Here is a 24,513-nt window from a genome sequence, read left to right on the forward strand (position 1 = left end):
TGTCGAGTAAGAGATTGCTACGGCTGAGGTCAGAGAGGTCTTTTCCTGCTTTCTCCTCTAAGGTTTTGATGGTTTCCTGTCTCACATTTAGGTCCTTTATCCATTTTGAGTTTATTTTTGTAAATGGTGTGAGAAAGTGGTCTAGTTTCAACCTTCTGCATGTTGCTGTCCAGTTCTCCCAGCACCATTTGTTAAAGAGGCTGTCTTTTTTTCCATTGGATGTTCTTTCCTGCTTTGTCAAAGATGAGTTGGCCATACGTTTGTGGGTCTAGTTCTGGGGTTTCTATTCTATTCCATTGGTCTGTGTGTCTGTTTTTGTGCCACAAATGAAGAATTTATACTCACTTAGAAGAGAACAGCTCTTTAGTATGGACTAGTGAATTTCATAATTCTGTTAACTGTTAAACCACGACTGAAATTTTAGAACTGAAGTTGTAAGCTCTCTGTGACTATTAGTCTGTCTACATGTCTATTAATTCAGAAGGGCCTTTACCTCTCATATGTGTGGGCAATGTTTTTCTACCTCTACATGATATTAATGAATTAGATTACAAAAATCTCTTTTAGAGGCTCTGTTCTGATTGGCTTATAAAGAAAAATAAGTGCTTGTATAAGTATTCCTAAAAATCTTGGGGCACCTGGGTGGCTCAGTCAGTTAAGCTTCCGACTTTGGCTCAGGTCATGACCTCATGGTTCCTGAGTAGTTCCTGACTTCGAGCCCAGCATCAGGCTCTCTGCTGTCAGTGCAGAGTTCACTTCTGGATCCTCTGCCTGTCCCCACCCCTCTGCCCCTCCCCTGCTTGCTCTCTCTCTCTCTCTCTCTCTCTCAAGAACAAAAATAAAAGAATTCTTAAAATTCTTAGAAAACAAGGAAATTCAACTTCTAAATAGTCTTAATGTGCTAGATTTTAAAAAGTTTTCTCCCCCCCCCCCCAATTTATGTGAAAGAGAGAGACCACATGCAGCACAGAGAGAGGGAGAAAAAGAATCCCAAGCAGGCTCCATCCACAACATCAGCACAGAGCCCAACTGAGGGCTCAAACTCCTGAGCTGTGAGACTGTGACTTGAGCTGAAATCAAGAGTTGGGTGCTTGACTGACTGGGCCACCCAGGTGCCCCTGAAGACCTAAGGAACGTTTGTTTAAGAATTCAAGTTTAGATTAACATAGGTGAATCTGGGGTGCCTGACTGGCTTGGTTGGAAGAGCGTGCCAGCCTCGATCTCTGGATTGTGAGTTTCAGCCCCATGTTGGGTGTAGAGAATAAAAAAAAAATTAAAAAAAAAATATATTGATGAATCTTTGGCAAACAAGACAAATTTAATAATTTTGATTTAATAAAAGAAGCTATGTTTTCTTTAATAGTGTTAAATATAACGCATAGATCTTTATTCTACCTCGATATATTCTTTGTGAGCTTATATAAATTTACTGATCGAATAAGCTAGTATTACTTCTGCCTAATGTTTATAATCCTAAAACATATAAATCTGTGTTTATCCAAAATGATTCATTATTCTGGTAATTATAACAGTAATAGTTTTGTAGTATGTCACATTGAAACTTAACTTCCAGGGGCACCTAGGTGGCTCGTTGTTATGTGAATTTCTACGTTTTGCTAGTTTACAAAAATATTGGCGTGTAACAGTTTTCAATGATCTCTCAGTTTTCTCTATGAAATCCAAGTAACTTTCATTAAAAGATACAATTAATATACATGAATCAAATTCTACTAGGAGCGGTAGTGGCAGAGTTGCAACTTGGTATGCAAGGTAATGAGATGTGTTTCTGTTTACCAATGGAAAAAGAGAACAGTTAGTATAGAGGCTGCCTTTAGGCAACCAACTTGAACACTGGAAACCTGATCAAGGCAAAACCGCCCACAGCTACCACAGGGCTGAATGCAAACAGGCTCCCCAAGTGACCCACATCTAAATAGCCACAGGCCCTAACTGACCAATTACAACCAGGCACCGTTCTGAAGATTACCAAAAAAGGGAAAATTCTATATTCCTTCACTCTGTCCTGTAACTGTGGCCCCTCACCACCACCGCCTAGGAGACAGTCTCTCCTTCGCTGTCCTGCCTGCTGCTCCCTTGAAGTGTATTCAATAAACTTCTGTTCTGCCTTGGGTGAATTCTTACACCGCTTGCACCACTGGCCTCTGCCTGATTGGGTTGCCCCACATTTGATGACCTCCCCATCTGATCCGGTCCCCTCACAGTTAGGTCCTAAAGTAAATAACTGTTCCAGAATGAGAAAGAAAATGGTGAAGGACATAACCTGAATGAATACAGAAAGTTATATAAGATTTGTAAAAAAAAAAAAAAAAAAAAAAAAAAAAAAAAAAAAAAAACAACAAAACCCCACTTTTATTTGCCTTACATGTCTAAAAAATAAGTCTGAAAAGCTATGAAACGTTTACAGTCTTCACAAAGTTTGCTAAGTTTTGGTAGGCTTATTTCATTAGTTCACTGTTCCCTGCCTCAACATGAAGGGTTAATTCTTTTTGTCTCATCTGCCTAGATTTCAAAGGTTCTGTGGTTTACCACAATAACCTTATATGTTTTACACATATGAACCCTATATGCTTTACGTCCTTGATGACTTCTGTGAGAGCTCAGGTTTTTTACAGCTACATTACCTTTTATGTTTGTAAGGTTTTTTTTTTAATGTTTATTTACTTCTGAGAGAGAGAGAGAGAGAGCGAGCGCGCGCATGAGTGGGGAGGAGCAGCGAAAGAGAGGGAAACACAGAATCTGAAGCAGGCTCCAGGCTCTGAGTTGTCAGCACAGAGCCCAACCTGGGGCTCGAACCCACCAACCAGGAGATGGTGACCTGAGCTGAAGTCAGATGCCTAACCGACTGAGCCACCCAGGCGCGCTTATGTTTGTAAGTTTTATCCTCACTATGAAGTGAGCAGCCAAGTACTGTTTGTCTGGCACCCATGATCCTATTCCTATCCTAAGTGTGCAAATCTACAGACATTTTGTTTTTTGCCTCCTCAAAATAAAAAAGCCTAAATGTTAAACTAAAACATTCAGATTATCTTTGTACCTAAAACTATCTTTGAGATTCCCCAGAGGGCCTCTGGAAGATCACAAAGATGTATTCTTTCAACCTTGTGAAAAGACAGGAAATAACTAGGTTTATTTGACACGTTATTATTGATGAGTAGCATTACAAGAATTATCAAGTCAGAAGAGATGCTTAACCCTCCTGAGGTTAAATGTGTATGGGTAAAATATTATTAATATAAATATTTCACAAATTTATGCTATATGCTAAGTATAGGTTCTCAGTGCCCTCACTGTCCATGCTGTGTTACTTATCAGATACAATTTCAGTTTTCTTTAAAAATAGCAACTTGTGGGGGCGGGGGGCACATGGTGGCTTAGTCGGCTAAGCATCCCACTTAGGCCCAGGTCATGACCTTGCAGTTCATGAGTTTGAGACCCACATCAGGGTCTGGTGCTGACAGCTCAGAGCCTGGAGCCTGCTTCCTATTCTGTGTCTCCCTCTATGCCCCTGCCCCACTGACACTCTGTCTCTCAAAAATAAACATTAAAGAAATAATAATAACAACTTTGTTGCATCTTCCTTAGTTTGGAAATCCTATCTCCTAAGGTTAGTATATGTAAATCAGGAATCCTATCACTCATCAATGGTGTTTTATTAATACACAAATGCTTAGGACCTACCCCAGACTTACTGAATCTCTTTACTTGATTTTCTTGATATACTTTTGGTATATTACTATAATGTTTGGTGCATTCAGGAAATATATCTCAGGATTATTATATTTCTCTGGAAGTATTATGTTCATCCATTTTTATAAATTAGATGCACATTCACTGTCTTCTTTGAAAAGAGTCTTTAATATTGTTTACAGATATTTTGTCTACAACATTTTTGGTATGACTTTAAGTTGCATTACCCTTGTTACAAATATTTCACTTCTGAAATTTACCAGTAATGTTAACTACGGCCATCTTAAGTCTTTTATCATTTATGGATAGATTGTTTTGTTTCACTCTGATGCTTCCCTGAAAGCTCCTGAAATCAGTTACAGGCCTGAGTGCTTTGTCTTCAACAAAGAGAGACTGACTGCCTCAGAGCTCTGTGAAGGACTGTTATTCCTGGCTTTAGGCTTCTGATGGCATAAATAATTATAAGACCAGACCAGTGGACTAAGTCAACATTTCCAGAACTCTAGTTGAGCACCAGATAAATTAATGATCCAGTGAAACAAAAATTAACTATATAGGACTGAATGCACTGATAGGGCCTAAAATGTTCCATTTTCTGGACATTTAAGGAAGTCCTTTCCCTTTCTTCTGAGGTATCTACAATTTAGTAGACTCTGTTTTGTAAACTAAAATTTATATCATTCTTAAATGACAGGAGTCTCCCTGAATGACCCCTACAGAATTTGGGAACTCTTACTAAATATTCCTATATTCATGGTAATACAGTTATTTGTACATGTTCAATATGTCCTTTTTATTAGAACATTAGTGTAAACAATGGTTATGCAATGAAGGTTTTACCTCAATCGACATATTTGACAATGATGCTCATTTAATCAGATATGACCAGACACTTTAAAAGAACTAAAGTTGACTTTATGAGGCCAATGCTTACAAACTCCTTCCAGGAAAAGTGGCCTGGCACCAGGCTTACAAAGTTCCCCAAGGTAGTAAAGAACCTTATTCTGAGGACCCTAGGATATTTTGGGGACCTTGAGAAGGGAGAAAGAATTTGCCTAAATTAATAGGCATCACACAGAAGAAATCTGGTTGCTAGTTATTGGCTGTGAAAAGTCAAATCTGAGATTCCTTATGAAAAATTTCACAGCAAAGCAAACTTACAAAAGCTTACATGGTAAAGAGCAGAACTGCTGCCCCCCAAAATGCCTTTTTGGCATAAGGATTATTTTGAGCTTGTTATTTTTCAGAAGCAGTAAAATCTCTGAAAATGAAGAAATTGGCCTTTTGTGAGGGACATTTACATTTATAAGGGAAATCTCCATTTGTAAAGGTGCCTCCCACTCAGTACTAGGAAGAGGAGGAGGACTAAAACTTGGGAAACTCACCAATGGAGAAGTCTTGAAATTAAATCTGCATAACAATTAAACCCTTGTTTATGGTGCTTTGCCTGATAACCTCCAAACTCACTCTCCCTAGCACCGCCCCCCCCATCTTTTGTCTTTAGCTGGAGATAATACTTAAGGTGGTGGCAATGGCCATTTTGGAATTACTCAGTGTTCCTGGGTATATAGGAGGTATAAATGTTATTAAATTTGTTTGTTAATCTTTTCATTATGGGGGGGGGCGGAGTCTCAACCAAGAACCTAGAAAGTTAGAGGGAAAATTATTTTTCCTCTCCTATTGTGGCAAATTAGGCATTCTTGCTACACATAAATAAATAATCAGGTCATTTATTAGCCCAACATTTTGTGATCATAATCTTTCTTTATACTTTTTTTAATCGTAAAAGGGGAAGAGTGGAAACAAATTCTGTTTCAGTAGAAAATGGCATTATCTATAGCATGCCCTCCTTACCCCTTCCAGGTTAACAGATTCCAGCTTAATTCCTTGTCTTTCGGCTATTTTATTTCTTTTTAAATTGTATGATAGATATGCAAATTATGTCCTGTGTCCTACTGGTGGTGATTTAATTAACTCCCCTCCCCCAAAAAACCTCCATCTGTCTCTATTTGCATTCCTTTTTTCTACATACTTTGTGCTGTTTTGACTTTTTGAACTGGTTATAACATCTACCTACTTCCTTTATATCACATGATAAAATGAATCCTTTAACAAGAACTTTTGTATCTGTAGGAGTCATGATTCCTAGCTTTCAAAACAAAGGCATCTTTTAACAGATGTGTGGATGTGAGGTTGAGACCCTCATTCGAAGGTTTAAGTTAGGTGGAAGTCCAGACTTTGCTGATGGGGTCTACTTCTGGGATAATTCTAAATCCTACCTACCTCCTTATTTTCCTGAATCAAGGGCTCGACCTGTCTACTTCCTCCCCTGTTCTACCTTCTATTACTTTGGAGGCAGCTTTTCCTCTCCAACATACCCACTGTGAACAGAATGCAGTTTCACAGTTTATCCTCTATCCTCCTGCTCCTGAAAGAAACCCTCCACTATTTTGAGAATTTCAAAGAGTTTTTATAGCTAACAACAATGAGAAAAACACAGGGGGTAAAATGACCTACCAGAGGAAAGTCACAAAGTTTCAAATCAGATCAAACAGGGAAAAGGCCATTTCTGGTTTTCATTAGCATGTAAATGGTGGTAGATCCTAGTCTTCGACCATTTTTCCACAACTATCTTACTCCTCCTCTCTCTGTGATGCAGCTTCCTTCTCCTCCCCGCCTTCAACCACCTCAGGAAACACCAGGAAAAGACAAAAGCCACAATGGGTGAGAAAGGTGGGTCTTTTCAGTACACAAAGAACTAAAGTAAGGTTCATCTACATTTCAGAGGAAACCCCAGATACTCTTTTCTCTTTTTACAAAGAAAGGTTACCTTTGAAGAGTTCCTCTGGAGTATTTGCTGAGCTCAAAGAGGAGACCTTCAGGATGAGGCCTTGGGGTTAAACCCAAGACACCCAGGGTATTTATATTTCCTTTACTTAGTGTGTATGTTGGGGGAGGTTGAGAAGTAAGATTTGGCAAAGGGGAAGGTAAGGAGAAGAGGGGAAGCCACAGGGAGAATAGTATTCGGTCTCTTCTCCTTTACCACTCCCTAATTCCACAGAACTTTGAAGAAGTGAGGTATGGTAAGAAGAGAGACCTAAGCAAAACAGAAGCGGGGGTCGGGGGGTGGTAGTTATAGGAGTTATTAAAAGCAGGAAGAAGAGAGCTTCTTTTAGTCTCAGAAATATATTCTTATATAAAAAGATGAACCTGCACAATACCTTATTTGGTTAAGAAACTGAAAATAGGCAATTAATGGGATTTTGTGGTATACTCTTGGTCTCTTTTAGCTACTTTATTTCATCATTATATTATGTGTAACATAAGATTTCCACTTATCCTTCATACTGGGTAAGAGTAAAGAATAGAACTATATTTCTTCAATATAAAATGTGAAATCCTCAAAGTTGGATAAGGTTTTCTTATTTCTTATATTAACTATAGAATATAAGTAAAATATTTAGAATCTGTATACTGATGTGGAGAACAAGGCAAAAGAAAAAAATTACAATTCCTTAAAACTTACAACCCACTGACAAGTACTTGGGACAGGCAGGGTGACCTTCCTCCAGGAACTCAACTGCCTAAATGTTAATACTTTGCTAGAAACAAAAGGCAACCTTAGCTTGACATTACCCCGACCTCCAGGATACTGTAAAAATCTCTTTGGAAACTTCCTTTATCTCTATAACCCCAAGATATATGTTAGCAATCATCCTCCAAGCATAAGGCCTACTGATACACGTCTGAAGGGTCTCAAGGCTTAAGTTTTTACTAGACAATAGTAAATGACCTTTTCCTAACAGCAGCCCCTCAAGGTCTTAGAAATCTTGTTTCCAAATTCCTCAGAGGCTTATGCTATCCTGAGCCCCCTCCCAACTTGAAAGTGCAGCTATTTCTGCCCATGGGTCCTATTTCCCTGCTTTAATAAAACCACCTTTTTGCACCAAAGACATCAAGAATCTTTGATTATTCGTTCCCGAACCCCAATATTTTCACATCATATAACAGTGTATATTCTGTATACTGCTAAATACTATAGATTAGTGCTGTCCAATAGAAACAATGTAAATCACATATAATTTTTTTTGAACACCAGAACTTTAATGATTGTAAGGAGTGATAAAATTTGATACAGGTTATAATGACATTATATTTGATTTTTCAAGGTTAGTGAAATTATACCTACATTAATAATTCTGAATGTCCTATAGGTACATTAGGAAGTATCTAAAATAAGGCAAATATAATGGAGTTTAATTAACAAGTTCTCAACTATTATGATAGCTTTCAGAATAGCAAAGTATGTAATTGACCAAGTTGAATGAACATTTCTTTTTGATTTATATATAAGAGATACAAAAGAAAATAATATACATTTCCTGAGTATATCTATCTATAAGCCTCCCATATAAGACTTCTGTAGATAATCCTGCCTGATTGTCCACTACACCCATGCTTATCTCAAGCTACAAGGCTCTGCATAATGACTCTTGTCTACCCCCTACGTCTCATTTCCTGGAATTCATGTCCTCACTCTGCCCTAGCTGATTCTTCTAGTTCCTTGATGCACTCTTTTCTACCTCAGAACAGATTATTTCTCTCCTGCTCTAGATCCTACTTTTCCAAATCTTACGCCTGAAAGGCCATTCAGGGAAGTCTCATCATTCTTTTTCTTTTTCTTTAAATCATCATTGATTTTTGCTGTCCATGTTTTCAGAGCTTCCTTCCTTCTTTGGTGCCTAAACTGGGTTCCATGGAGAGAGAGAGAAAAGTACCTGTTCAACAAGTCTGTCACACTTTGAATCCTGGTAGGTATATTGTGCCTCTGATCTGAAAGACAGAACTTCAGTAGTTCTAATAACTTTTGACGCTTAACCAAGAGGGCTCAAGCCCAGTCCATATGGCAGAAATGTAAATGGATGCATATGGTTGGTATATCACTTCCTGTATCATCCTCTTTTTATTTTCCACAGATGAATTTTCTCATTGAAAGCACCTTCTGAATCTGGCTATGAAACAAAAACTTCTGAGCATATGAATGAAGTTCTGTATTTTCTGGGGACTAAACATGGATTTTCTGTAGTAGCTAATGAACACTATTTTATCATTCCAGATTTTCCTGAATCTAATCACGTAAGCAATATTCACACTCCTTTAAGAAGCCAACATTGACAAAACATTGGAGCTGATGTGAGTTTTGGATTATTCTTCCTTTTTTACTAGCTCATGTTTATAGTCACTCCAATAGGATAGTGATGCAAGCATATAAACAGGTTATCTGGTTGAATCACATATATTCTAAAATTTTCAGTTTGTTTATTTAAGTAATCTTTACACCCAATGCAGGGCTTGAACTCATGAGCCCGAGATCAACAGCTGCATGTTCTTCTGACTGAGCCAGCCAGGTGCCCCAGTATAACTTTAAGCTTTCTAGTAGCCACTTTAACAAATGACTAAAGAAATAGTAGAAAAAAAAAAAAAAAAGAAAGAAAGAGGTAGAGTTTATTTCAATCCTCTTTTCCTACCCCAATACATAATCAATATAAAAACTTAGATATTAACACCAAGTCTTTGAAATACAGGGAATATTTTACACTTACAGCACATTTTAATTTGCACAAGACACATTTCAAGTGCTATACAGACACATATGTGGCTACCATATTGGACAGTGCTGACCTAATGATTAAGATCTACTAGCAGCATAGTATAAAAAATACTGCACTTGAAATTTAGGAACTCGGGCTCTATCAGTTAAGAGCTATGTGATTGATCTGGTCTTGTTTTATTAACTTCTAGGCCTCTATATCCTTAAAAAAGAGTTTAGAACAAATAACACACACCTTGGAAAACAGCTCTAACGTTATGAAATCATCATCTTAAGTACACTGGGATATACTTAAGTTTATCCATTAATAAACTCAGGATAAGCTCCAAATTAGAAAAACATTGGTTGTATTTTACCAACACATCAGAATATAGGAGATTGTTAATCATTCTACTACAATTTCCTTTCTCCAGATTTCTAGTTACAGGGAATTAATTATAATAAAAGGCATAACAAGTAGCCAAATAAAAGTGATTTACAGAAAAGTTAAAACATGATTTGGAGAACAATTTATAAGACATCCAAATGTATAGTTCAAACTCACCAATATTTATTGAGCACATTAAAAGATGAGTGGAACTGGATGTTTTTTCCCATGTAGGTGCTTATAATCCAGGATAAAATATTAAGTTTGATAAAATATTAACAGTCTGAGTACAAGGACAGGCCTTATTTAACTACTGATCCCCAGACCAGCCACCAGTGCCAGCAACAATAGTGTGTGATGGAATGCAACACAAAAGATACAAAACAGTACTATAAAAGCTGTAAGAAAGGAATAAATCATTGTGGGAGTTAAAAGGAAGAGAGAAAGTGTATCCAGTAGGGGGTGGGAGATGGAGGTGGGAAAGGAAAATAAGAAAAGGGACCGAGAAAGAGTTAATGTTTAAACTATATTTTGAAGGCTAGATCCCAGTTCTTGACAGCAATAAGTATGAGAAAGGGAACAGCATGAGTCAGGTCATAGATGAGAGAAAGGATCTAGCAAGCCTGGCGATAAGGGCAGAAAGAAGAATTGGGACACAGTGAAAGAAAGCTAGGTCAGTGCTCCAGTGATGTTAGTGCTTACATTGTGAACTTTAAATTATCAGCTGAGAAGCATATTTCTTAAGCACAGGCCCTACACGATGTCTGAATAAAGAATATTTTGGATTTAGAAAACGTCACAGAGGAAAGGGTGTTGGCATTCAAACAGTGTGTGTGTGTGTAATGGTTTGGACCATGGGTCAATAACTATTTTCTGCAAATGGCCAAAAACAAAATATTTCTAGACTTTGGGGGCCATATGGTCTCCATTACAACTCTTTAACTGCTCTTCAGCTGCAATAGTAAAGACAATACATAAATGAATGACTACGACTGTGTTCAAATAAAACTTGCTCATTCACTTATAGGTATTATGACCTTGTTAGCTAACGTTACTTAATGTCTCTAAAACCTCAGTTTCCTTGATCTACAAAATGGGGATAATAACTGTTCATGCTTCATAGAGTTGCGGGAGGATCAAATGAGAAGGATGAAAAGCACTAAGCATAGTGACAAACGCATGCCTTATTAGCTTTTGTGATGATGATACTCATTACCTGAGTCTGAAATATAATTAGAAGGCATTAAAAATGGTTTCTAGGAAGAAAATGAATCTGGAAATCTTGTTCCTCACTGTACTCATTCTCTACAATACAATCTTTTACGTCAAAGACATTGATGGTCATGACTTTTCTTAAAACCACTTAAAAGTAACGGAAACAAAACTAAGAATGGGATGAAGCGTATAGGTTGTTCATTTTTGGAATAGTCCCTGAGTATATAAACTAACCTCCTATTTCTAGATATGCCCAAAAGGCAAACATTTAATAGGATACACTTTGCCAGGTTTTTTTTGTTTATTCATATCAACAAAAACACATTTTCCCCCTAGAGCATATAATGAATAAGGTTACTGGGCTAAAAAGTAAAGAGACATAACCTTATGTCTATAGGCTTTGTGCATTACCCATCCAACTTCTCATTTCAAAGATGAAGATATATGTTTATCAAAAGTATAGTGAAACATGACTTGCTCAAGATCTCCTGTGAAGCTGACAGTTATGGAATGAGAATCCTAATTACCAGCCTCTTAATCCAATAGTCTTTACATATTAGTGCTTCTAAACCATTTCTTCTTAATGTTGTTACTAACCAGAACATTGGTTCACTCAACCTTCACCAGCATTAGTTCACAATGGAATGATGTTAGGTGTGGGAGGAGAGGGGATCCATTTGTATGTCCCCACCATTATCCACCCACCCAAGAGAGGCAAATCAGAATGGGTAAGATGTGGGTAATTTGGGATTCTGTACCGTTTCAATGATTTCTTGCCTCAATAACTAGAGAAATAGGACTTTATATATATAAAATCTCTTTACATGATATACAATGCTGAATGTTCAATAAATGAGACAGATCACAAGTACTACAGTGAATTCAAGGGTGTAATAATCAGTGAGAACTCTCTCAGATGAGTAGAAAGATGTATTTTAGAAAGTCAATTAATTTTACCACATATCACATGTCCATTATATAGGTTTTGTGCTAGGTGCTGAGGACAAAGCAGTGACTAAGACAGATAGAATTCCTACTACTTTGTAGGTTAAAATTCCTGACCCACTATTAGTCTACAGTATTATAAGATACTCTCCATTAAACTTTTTTAAGTTAACACTGTTTACTGACTTTGATAATGTTCCTCAGTTTTCTTTCCCAGGGAGGTAGAAATCAAAGTGGGAAAGCACCTGATTTCAACAGCAGCAGCTAGTTCACACCTGCAATTCACATGACAACTGTAGTCATGCAGTCCTGGTGACCACTTAGACATTAACCAGAGATTTAACAATTTAATTAGATTTCCTGTTATTAAACTCACATTACAGACCTCAAATGAATAATTTTCAAGGTGTCAGACATGAAATATGGTAGGCTGCAAAGATGGAAAACATTAATAGAACTGCTTTTGATAAGCTATATTACAGTTTAATTAAAAAGCAATTTAATTTAAATCAAAATAATATCTTAAAGACTATGACCACCATGAGAATAATTATGTAATTAAGAAATTTGGAAATTGCCAAGAACATGTTAATAAGGAGCTTCATTTACAATTTTTTTTTTAAGTTTTAAAAAGCCTACTACAAAGTCTAAGATAAACTTATGTACAATTATAACTTAACTATGTTCTAAGCACTTCTATTAATGAAGGCAATCCTCAATTCCCACTGTACATAGGAGAAAATGGAAGCACAAAACATACAAATAATAGGAGACCAACATGGATCCAAAGGCCAGGCAGTTTGGCTTCACATTCTTAATCATAAGCTACATAATACTAAGGGTAAAGTGAATATTTTAGATAACAATATATGTCAAACATGTTACAGAACACTAATAATCTTTTACATTGATCTACTGCGTTATAGTAACAATATACTTAAATAGACATGATCTCATTCAAATAGATAGTTTAGATTCAAATTCAGTTTGACCAACTGGAACAAAAGAATGCATTAGGTACAAATATATAGTAGTGCTTTTAAATCCAAAGGAGACAAACAGAAATATCAGATGGAGAGAGGTAAGGGTCAGAACTAATAAGATACAAAGTAACTATTAGGTAAAAGGTACTGGACTAGGTACACTATGACTTAAGTACCATGACTTCAACCATGAGAAAACGTTAAGTCCATTATGAAATTAATCCAAAATCATATAGCTTCAGAGTAGCATAACAAGGATCAGAATTCAGACTGGACTGACTCCCATGACTGACCACCATGTTGCATGGCTTAATAGAAAATGAGGAGAAAAGAATTGGCATTTTCATTGATAGCAATATCAACATAAAGAAATTTTAGGTGGCTACCTCAAAAACTAATATGGTCTTAGGCTGCATTAATCTAATATTAGAGTTCAGATTATGCTTGGTACTATCCCCACCATATCTAGAAAAGTGGCAAACATTTAGGCTTACATGAAATTTTATAGAGAATAAGGTAATGATAACTATTTTTCAAATAATGGAAGAGCTGTTAGGCAGAATTATAGATTTGAGATTTTGGCTCAAAGTAATAAAGAAAATAAAAAACAGAGGTATCAACTGGGACAGGCTATCTTATGAGATGTTCAATGAGTTCAAAAACCAAACGTTAGTAATTCTGCAGAGGGAGCCATAAACAAGGTAGGAGTAGGAGAAATAGTTTTTCTCCCTGCTTCTATTTCAAATTAGGGAAGTTTGGCTTTTATGTGTTATGTGGGCATTCTATTTTAGATTTTTTTACATGGGGGAGGTGTTTTGATGGTGTAAAAAATCTAAAAACCACGGGATTAGACAGACCTACTACAAGATTTTTTTCAACTCAAATTCTGTATTCCTGACTGATTTTGATTAAGGTCAAGAACATAAAATCTTACTTTCATTTTATTTGTCAAAGCAAAACAAATATAACCTAAACATACCATTTTTTTCTGCAAAGGCAGCTGCATCTTCTTTAGTACTGAAGGTCAGAACCATGTTGGACAAGGGATCAGCCCTGTAAGAGACCATTTTTTTTTCCAGGATTTAACATTAAATATATATTTTAAAATATATATGTAAAATCAACTAAAACGTTTAGAAAATAAACAGCTGCTGTATGAGATAAGTATACTACTGATGAAATACCTTGCTTCAAACAGTCTCTTTAAAACTTAACTCTTTGAATGTCATCTTTTCCTGTGTTAAACTGAGATTTTCTAACCTGTATTGTCAAATTAAAAAATTTGTAACTGCAAGGGTGCCTGGGTGGCTCAGTCGGTTAAGCGTTTGACTTTGGGCTCAGGTCATGATCTCATGCTTCATGGGTTTGAGGCCCCTCTTGGGCTCTGTGCTGACAGCTCAGAGCCTGGAGCCTGCATCATATTTTATGCCTCCTTCTCTCTCTGTCCTTCCCCACTTGCACTCACTCTCTCTCTCAAATATAAATAAAACATTAAAAAAATAGAAATGAATTAAAAAAAAACAAGAGAATTCTTAAACTGACCTTATAAATTTATTACCAAGAAAATTACTGGTGAGTGCAACTGTAAGTACTACTATCATTACCCCCCCCCCAATAGATGGCAACAACACCCACTCTTCTAATGAACCTTCTATCATTATGGGCAATAAGCATATGGCCACATGACAAAATAAAGCTCCAAGAGTTGACATCTAATTGAGTTCCTCAATCTAAGAAAGGGTAATATTTACAAATCTACACAGACTCTTCACAAGCTGCCATACATGTAATTTCAGAAATATCAGTTTTATTAGTACATTTATAAAAAGGTAGAACACTGTTTGCTACAAATGTTTATTATGAATCTCTCAATGGTGAATATAGCATTCCGTGAAACATCGTGTAGAAATGTGGAATGGGCACCTGGGTAGCTCAGCCGTTTGAGCATCTGACTCTTGATCTTGGCTCAGATCATGGTTTCTTGGTTCGTGGGATCGAGACTCACATTGTGCTCTGGAAGCATAGAGCCTGCTTGGGATTCTTTCTTTCTCCCTCCCTCCCTCTACCCCTCTTATGTGCATGCCCAATGTCTCTCTCTCTAAAAATAAATAAATATACTTTAAAAATGTGGAAGTAAAAAATAAGATTTAGGAAGTAATATGCATAGTGGGAAGGTATGAGATATACACTGAAGAGAATATATGGGAAGCAGCCCTCAATGAAATGAAGATTCACAAATTGCTGAAGTTGCAGTCATCCACTATGGTTACTGTTCTGGGGCTCCTTATGAGATCCTATGATATGTATTCTTACCATACCACTTCCCCCACCTTGTAAGCAAAAGAACTTCATGTTAGTTAGCTGTATTAGCACCAATAATGAATAATAATTTTATATCGATCCCTCCTCTTCAAAGCACATATGATTTCTCAGTTGATAGTTTAGAGAAACTATACTGAGAACAAAAGGGTCAACAAAGGGTGCCTGGGTAGCTTAGTCAGTTAAGCGTCTGACTCTAATTTCAGCTCAGGTCATGATCTCATGGTTTGCGAATTCGAGCCCCATGACAGGCTCTACGCTGACAGTGCAGAGCCTGTTTGAGATTCTTCCCCGCTCACTCTTCACAAGATAAACTTTTAAAAAATAGAATTGTCCTGGGGTGCGTGGGTGGCTCAGTCAGTTGAGCACCTGACTTTGGCTTAAGTCATGATCTCACTGCTGGTGGGTTTGAGCCCCCCACATTGGGCTCTGTGCTGACAACTCAGAGCCTAGAGCCTGCTTCAAATTCTCTTGTCTCCTTCTCTCTGCCTCTCTCTCTCTCTCTCTCTCTCTCAAAAATAAACATTAAAAAAAATAAAATAAACATCCTCTATTAAAAATAAATGGTCAACATAAATATGATCCAGTAATTTGGTGAGTGTTGTCATTCATGTCAGCTTAGCTGAGAATAGGAAACAAAAAAAACTGTAGGAAAAACTCAGGAGCCAGGAGCTCTCCTTTCTGCAAAGGTGGTACAGCTTTTATTCTTCTCACTTTATTTATGAAGAATTACACACGTAGGTTAACAGTAACAACTTGTATCAGTTTCCATCCTTTTCCTTCTCTGTCTACTATGTTGCGCAATTCTTCTCTAAGTATGTTGCCACCACCAGTCACCCTTTCTCCTTCCTCAAACTTCCGATTCTTTCCTAACTAATCTTTCTGCCTCCTTTCCTGACTCCAATCTACCCTTCATCTTGTTGCCAGATTAATTTTCCTAAAGTTCAACTCTCAAACTCATTGTCCAACTTTAAAACTTAAAATACTTCCCACTGTCTACCAAATTAATTTCAAAATCTCCTACACTTTGGCATTCAAGCCCTTCTACAATATGATCAAAACCCACATTTTCCAGTCTTCTTTTTAATTATTTCCCTTGAAAGTAACAAACTGTTCAAACAGATTGCTAAGTGTTCCTCTGAAGGCAACCTATACGTTCCCACCAGCTGAATCTGTTCCTTCCACTAGGAATACAGAGGGAGACCAGAACACATCAGCATATCAAGTCCATCCCAACCATCTCTCGGTCTGCAATGAATACCAATCTTTTACATGAAGTCTTTTACAGTTTACCCTCCTCCATCTATAAATAATCTCTTTTTAATCTTTACCAAATATAATCTGTACTTCTATACTTATTTTAAGTTATTTTTTGAGAGAGAAAGAGGGAAAGAGAATCCCAAGCAGGCTTGAATGCGGGCTTGAACCCACAAATTGTGAGAGCATGACCTGAGCTGAATTCGGATGCTTAACTGACTGAGCCACTCAGGCGCCCCTGTACTCCTATTTTTAAACTTTATTTGCTCAATTCTCAATCACTGAGGTTCCAATTTGGATAATGGCAGATTTACCTGTCATTAAAATCAGACTTACCTGCCTAACAATTACATAATTATAAACTATGGACAAAACAAAATGAAAAACCAACTGTTTGAAGGGAACAGAGTGACCAAAAGCAGGAAAGAAAATGAAGAATTGAACCTTGGAAAGAAGGGAAACACAATGGTTTAGATAAGTTGATACTGTTTTTTCCTTAAAGGTACTCGCTGGTGTAGATAGCTAGGACCATCAAGAAGTCAAGCAGAAAGCCAGTCTTATTAGCACAAGGAATCTGGAGAGAGTGTTTAGGATTGCCAGAGCTGCTGGCAAGTTAGGGGAAGAAACAGTGAAAAGGAGGAATCTGAAGAGGAGGGAAATTCTGAACTGCACACAAATGGACAAGACTCTCAACAACTGAGAAGGCTGAAACAACTAAGCAGAGGTTTCAACTGCTGTTTACTTGCTACAGGGAAGACTAAGTCTGGAGTCCCACAGACTTAGAAGGACTTGGTTAAGTACTTCGTACTTTCCAACAAAACCTCAAAAGAGCCATGCCTTTTTATTTTCTAACACTGTGTTCTAAGGCTAAGACCAGAGTAAAATTGAAACAGACCCACCCTAACAAAGCAAAACATATATCCTCCATAAATTCAAGGTAATCTATCAGTCACTGCACTGTCTGCTAAAACAAAACTTATCTCATAACCAGCGTCATTAACTGAATAGGCATAAGGATAGAGAATTAAAGAATGGTACTGAATAGAAATTCATTTGATCAGGGGTCAATCAGCATATTAATATGAAGTCGTAGGTTCACCAAGAGATATGTATAAGAATCTTCATTTTAAGTATTATAATAACCCCAAATTGAAAATCGTTATAAAAGATAGCAGGACCAAAATGGAGTCATTTGTGTTTAGCAAATCAAAACTTCATACCTAATTGCAATTTCAATCTCTCTCAAGAATGTAATCTTAAAATAGTCAATCTGGAATAACAATCAGAGAGATGAGGAAATCTGCTGTTTCCTTATCCTTGCCTCCTATATTTTGCACAGCATTTTGAAGCTTCTTTGTATTTGCTAGATGGAATGCTGCTGGATTCATGAATAACTGAATAAAAGCCAATTTGATCTTTAAATTTTTTTTTTTCAAGGTTTATTTATTTTTTGGGACAGAGAGAGACAGAGCATGAACGGGGGAGGGGCAGAGAGAGAGGGAGACACAGAATCGGAAACATGCTCCAGGCTCTGAGCCATCAGCCCAGAGCCCGACGCGGGGCTCGAACTCACGGACCGCGAGATCGTGACCTGGCTGAAGTCGGACGCTTAACCGACTGCGCCACCTAGGCGCCCCCCAATTTGATCTTTAAATTTACTCAGTTGAATTTTGTTTTTAACAGATTTGGTGGCAGCTATGGGATATGAAGCAAACTTCTGATGGCATTTAGGGACAATGAGAAACAGGGGCGGTACCCACGAATCCTTCTGAGTTCTTGGTCTTTTTCACTTTTTTTTTTTTTTTTTTTTTTTTTTTTTTGAGATAGAGAGAGGGTGGAAGTGAGTAAGGGGCAGAGAGAGAGAAGCACAGCTCACCCCAAGTGGGGTTCAAGCTCACCCAATGTGGGACTTGAACTCATGAACTGTGAGATCATGACCTGAGCCAAAATCAGATGCTTAACGACTGAGCCACTCAGGCACCCTTTTTTCCACCATTTCTAAGAGTCATGGGTAAGTTCCTGATTCTGATCTCTGCTCTCTTTGCGTCAAGCTCCAAATCTAATTGGCTTACCAGTAAGTTCCATGGGAGCTGCTGGTAGTTCAGGCCACAATTCTGGTTTAACTGTCTGAAACCCCAGGGTCCTTAGTTCTGTCCCAAGACCTATGGGGGAACTGTTAATGGCAGTTGCAGTTTCCCACTGATGTGGAGCCTCCAGTCCCCATTTGTTGGTGTCTGCTCGTTCAATCCTTTCCCCAGTCCAAGGTTTCATGATAGAAATTACTGGCGGTGCACACAGGACTATCTCATGGCCAGAGCACAGTACTATCTCTTGGTTATTGCCAATATAGTAAGGTATACATGTTTGATTGTCTTGTTTTGTGTAAAGGTTAATGTTAATGGGGATGATGGAAGCCAAAAAGCTGCAAAAATTGGTGGGAACATGTTAGGCACTTAAAAGCTGTTAGAGCAATCACCACCTAACTCAGAGATCCCCATGTTAGTATAAGTCGGCTACAGAATGGATTAGATTGACACTAAGTCACTGTCAACCTCAAGAACATTTCTGTGCAATGAGGTATACTGCAAAACACCATAAAACCCCCAATGCAGCAGCACATCCCTTACAAGTATCCCTTTCAGTTTGGTTCTGAGAGACCCAAAGGCTTAGCTAGAATAACAACAAAAGGGAAGGGATCCTTAAATTCTAAAAAGTTAAGCATGCCACCTTCTGACACACCTGCATATTTTGTCTCAGAAGCTATAAATATCTACAAGATTGTCAAAATGTTATTAGAGACAACCTAGAATTAATTACAATGGCCATTATGGGGAACGTTCCAATTAGATGAGATCATTCATTTGAGAAATGTACTTGAAAACAAGGGTTCCTAAACTGAACAAACAGAATGAGATATCTATTTTAATTGGTATTCAGAAGCTTCCAAAATGCATCAAGATTCCAAAAATGCTTCATTAAAAAATGAAGCAAAAGACTAATGAAAAATTAAAGACACAAGAGGTACTTTAAAAAAAAAAAAAGACAATAAAACTCCTACTGCTCGCCTCAAATCTTCCTTTCCCTGCGTACTCAACACTCTAGTAATCCTGTATCTGAACTGCCTTTCCACTCTGAAGAGACTATTAAAAGGTTATCTTTTACAATAAAAACACCTGAGGTTGTGGGGTGACTCTCTTTCACTCCTTGGTCAAAGACTAAATTAAAACCATAGTTAAAAGAATTTCCTAAACCCAAGGACGATCCCCAAAAGTTTTCTGAAGAAGTTATTAGAGCCAGGTTGCCAGATCTTGTCCTCTTGTGCACATGTTGGTGGGACCTGGTAAAGCCCAAAAATGGATGCAGGAAGCAAGATGGTATAACCCCAAGGATGATATCCAAGATCCTTAACCTTCAATCTGGTCCCCTCCTGGACTAGAAAAGGTTCACAGAACAGCAACCAATCTTTAAAAGCCATTCCTAGTGTCCCCCTCTTCAAACATGTATATTTATTTATTATTTGTATATTATTCAAACATGCAAGCAAAACAAAGATGAATCTGTTGCAGACTTTAAGCCCACTTGGAAGCTTTCTTCCTACAGCATTCTGGGGCTCCAGAATAAGAATAAGGTCACCCAACTTGCTCTAGCTGCTCTATTTGTCAATGGAGTATCTTCTGAGATTAGTGAATTGATAAGCAGAAAACAGGATGGAGACAATTGACTGACTGAACCTGTGACCATAGATGAGCACTTTGAAGGAACTTTGAAACAAGACCACAAACAAAAGTCTGCCAAGATACTGGCCATAGAGATATAATAACTCCAAGGCCAGGCACCTAAAATAACACCTAGGTCCCCCACATCACACCCCCCCCCACTAGGGGTCCACAATCAAACCATGGCCCAAGTGTTGACGTTTCATTTGTAATCCAACGGGACAATGGAAAAAATGTGTCTTCAAAGGTCCTATGTAAATCTGTGAACATCAACTCAGTGAAGTAGATGTCTCCTCCAGAAAAGTAAAAAGCTTTAGCCATCTGAACAAGTAACCTTAACCTATACCATCTACCAGAAAAACAACTTAGATCCAACTTCTTTTATAACTAGTGAGTTGTGTATTACTGTACCTGATTGATGGCTGTAATTTATTTTTCTTCAAAGTTTATTTATTTGAGAGAGAGGTAAACCGAGAATCCCAAGCAGGTGCCATGCTCAGTGCAGAGACAGACACAGAGCTAAATCTCAGGAACTGTAAGATCATGAGCTGAGATGAAATCAAGAGTCGGATGCTTAACTGACTGAGCCACCCAGGTACCCCTGTGCAAGTAATTTTAAAATAGAAGTTAGAAGTTCTACATTTACATCTGTCTGTATGTCTATGTGTCAAAATATATGTGTTACAGATAGGTGGATTTTTTTAAATCTCTTAATGGTATTGGTAAAATTAATTTGTAAAAGAGTTCTATTTAATTGGCTTGAAGAAAATTAAGCACCTCTATAAATTAAGGCATTCCTAAAATGCTCAACTATACAATAGAAACTCAAATGCTTTTCAGACTCATGTGATCTGTGAAAATATTCAGTATCAAAGCCAATTTAAGTTTGTTGGCTTAATTAAAATAGGCATGTCTTTAGAATTATCAATAGTGAATATAATGCAGACATACAACTTTTATTAACTTGGGTTTACTAGTCCACGTTCACATTATCTGTTACAAAACTTATCAGCAAGAAAAATAACTTGGGATGATGAAATTTCAGAAGTGATCTAAACAAAATTTTTAAGAACAAGTGAATTACAGAGATGTAAGCAGGATAAAGATTTTTAGATGAAATTTTTTAAGTTTCCCAAATCTTTTTGGTAACCCGAAACCTTAAAGTTTTGCTAAGTTAAATGATGGAGAATCATTACATATCTAGATCATTTGCAAATAAGATAAAATACTGAAACATTTAATTACTGAATATAGGTTTATCTACTTTACCTTTCTTTTATAGAGGAACTCAAGGTATTTGGATGTATTATAAACATGTTTTGTGCCTGAGAAATTTACTATGAGAAAACATGTGTTCCCAGATATAACAAAATTATGTCTGCCAATCTACAGAATGCTAGTGTAAGAGACAGTTCATAACCATTTGTTTACTTCCTTATTTTCATTAAAAATTAAGAGTTTTAGGGGTACCTGGCTGGCTCAGTCAGTAGAGAATTCAACTCTTGATCTCAGAGTCATGAGTTCAAGTCCCACATTGGACATGAAGCCTACATAATTTTTTTAAAGGTTTTTAGGGTTAAAAATTCTAACATATGTAATTAAAGCCACTAAGGTTTGTGGAAGAAAAAGAATCTTTGGACAAGTATTAGGCATGGTCAAGACTGGCTAAGATTAGAATAAATTTAAGTGAACAAGTAAGCTAGTAAGAAATTAGAATGTGGTTTTTCTCTCTGTTAAAAGGACAAAATTTTCTTGGACTGTTGGCCTGCTTTTGATAAGAGATAGTAAAAAAAATTATTATTCCTTTACCATTTTGACTAATCTGCCTAGAAATCAAAGATTTTGTCTTGTCAAAATACTTTCCTGTGTTTCATGTTGTTTTTTTTAATCACACCTTTAGTTACTTAAATTTAATTACTTCCCTATTTAAAAAGTTAAGCTTATTGTTTTACAATAATTTAACTTTTTTTTTAAAGTAGGCTCCATGCCGCAACATGGGGCATGAACCCTGAGATCAAGAGTCACGTTCTACCAACTGAGCCAGTCAGGTGCCCCCTAATTTAACATTTTGTATTTGCTCTCAGAGTCTTTAATTGTCCCTATGGTTAACTGGATAACTAAGTATTATTTCACACTAACCTATGATCCAACTTTACCAAGTGTTTTTTAACCCTTGATATTTTTTATCAACTTTCCAAAATTCAAACTCCAAATGAAGTATTTTTGACCTTGAACTAACTTTAAGATTTTTCTAGAGGGTCCCAAAAAATTGCAAAAGATTTGTATTCTCTTCTTATAAAAAGGGAGATGTTAAACTAGTTAGGCTTATTTGATATGTTAAGTGACAGGAGAAGCCATGTCAGATAAAATAATATTAAGCCTTCTTTATGTAATTTATATAGGTATGTACTATAAGTTTTCTAAAATTTCTAGAAATCTGATGTCCTGGTGTAATGTTATCATTCATAATTCTACTTCTCTTAAAATGTTGTGTAACACAATAACCAAATTTCCTTGTCAATTCCATTTACAGAGATACGTTGTTTTACTCTGATGCTTCAGTGTTCCTAAGAAAGTGCTACCATTTTCAAGGAGATTCATGGAAAGGATTTTGACAAGTAGAGGTTTCTTTTTTTAAAGATTTTTATTTTTTTAAGTAATTTCTATACCCAATGTGGGGCTCAAACTTACAACCCTGGGATCCAGAATTGTATGCTCTACCAACTGAGCCAGCCAGGAGCCCTGACAAGTACAGGTTTCTCATAACTAAGATCATAAAACTAAACTGGGTCGGAATTTCCAGAACTATTAGAAAAAAATGGATTCAAGAATTAATAACATGGTGGGTGCTGGCTGGCTCAATCAGAGCATGCAACCCCTTGATCTTGGGGTTGTGAATTTGAGCCCCACATTGGGTGTAGAGCCTACTTAAAAAAAAATAAAGGATTAGTAACATGGCACTGAGTGGACTGATAAAAATTATAATTTACAGAACTTCTTATCTGAAAGACTGCTGGTTCTTTAATGTTTTGTTTTTCCAGATTTTGCAAACTTTTTCTCTTAAGCTATTAATGATTTACAACAATTTGGTTAAGTATACCTTTGTAAACAAAGATGAAACTCTGAAGTATTCTTTTCATAGCAATATAGCTAGTTATTTACACAACTTCAATAAAAGTCCTTGGGGCACCTAGGTGGTTCAATATGTTAAACGTCAGATTTTGGCTCAGGTCATGATCTCATGGTTTGTGAGTATGAGACCCACACTGGGCTCTGTGCTGTCAGCATGGAGTCTGCTTTGGATACTCTGTCTCCCCACCTCTCTGTCCCTCCCTGGCTTTCTCTCAAAAATAAACACTATAAAAATTTTTTAAAAATCTGTTCTCCTTATAACAAGACACAATTGGAAACACTGGCTATATCACCAAGGCCTTTTTTAAAATTTTAATGTGTATTTATGATTTTGAGAGAGAGAGAGAGACAGATATGAGCGGGGGAGGGGAAGAGAGAGAGAGGGAGACACAGAATCCAAAGCAGGCTCCAGACTCTGAGCTTTCAGCTCAGAGCCCGACACAGGACTTGAACTCACAAACTGCAAGATCACGACCTGAGCCAGTCGGATGCTTAACTGACTGAGCCACCCAGGCGGCCCTACCAAGGCTTTGATAGGAACGATTTTGCAGGTAAAATCTGATGGCCAGTCCCTTGGAAGCTTTTCACAGTTCGAGATTCCTTATGAAATGTTTCAGCAAAGCAGTGTTCAAAAAAAGCTCATATGGTAAGTCACTATTCTCACTGCACTTATGTAAACAATCAGGCCAAGTTTACTGCCGATTAGTTTTACTGGGTTTATCTTTGGTTTTTAAAAAAATGGAGTTAATTGTAGAGCATAATGTTTGTACCTTTTTAAATGCTGGATCCTAGCCCTATGAACTATTTTTGAGGTTTTGTTGTATTCCTATAAACTAGACTGGATCCTAAATTTTTCTAGTTTCATCAATTATCTGGCTACAACTCTCCAAATTAATATTTTCCATTTTCCCTCACACTTGGAATCACTGAGAACAAAGACTGCCTTTGAATCTCCTCAGAAAGGGCTCTACTCGTTCCTCCTCACCACCTAGATGGAGCCGAACTTCAAGGACTAGAATCTCAGGCACATATTTCACAGCTGAAAAAGGCTTTGCCTAATATCTAATAATGTGCAAAAGCTGGAAACCTTCAAATCAGATTGAAGAAGAGAAGTAGGTGACAATGATGTAGATTACTTCCTCCCAAGATCCCAGATCAAGACTTCATACGTTAGCTAAAATCCTCTCTTCTTGTCATCAAAAACTCTGGTCTATATATTAGAGAGCCCTTGGTCCATTTCCCTGTCTTTAGTTAATAACC

General features: G+C 37.1%; 1 protein-coding gene across 1 annotated transcript in view; it reads right to left on the reverse strand.

The window, feature by feature from the left end:
• The window catches only part of NDUFS4 (NADH:ubiquinone oxidoreductase subunit S4), a 113,378-nt gene that overhangs the window by 9,109 nt on the left and 79,756 nt on the right, over positions 1-24,513 (reverse strand). Inside the window, exon 4 of the mRNA XM_030330021.1 lies at positions 13,809-13,882. Coding sequence (XP_030185881.1) covers positions 13,809-13,882 — 74 coding nt within the window. The remainder of the gene's footprint in view (positions 1-13,808; positions 13,883-24,513) is intronic.

This window comes from Lynx canadensis, chromosome A1 (genome assembly GCF_007474595.2).
Source record: "Lynx canadensis isolate LIC74 chromosome A1, mLynCan4.pri.v2, whole genome shotgun sequence".
In the NCBI taxonomy this organism is placed as follows: domain Eukaryota; kingdom Metazoa; phylum Chordata; class Mammalia; order Carnivora; family Felidae; genus Lynx; species Lynx canadensis.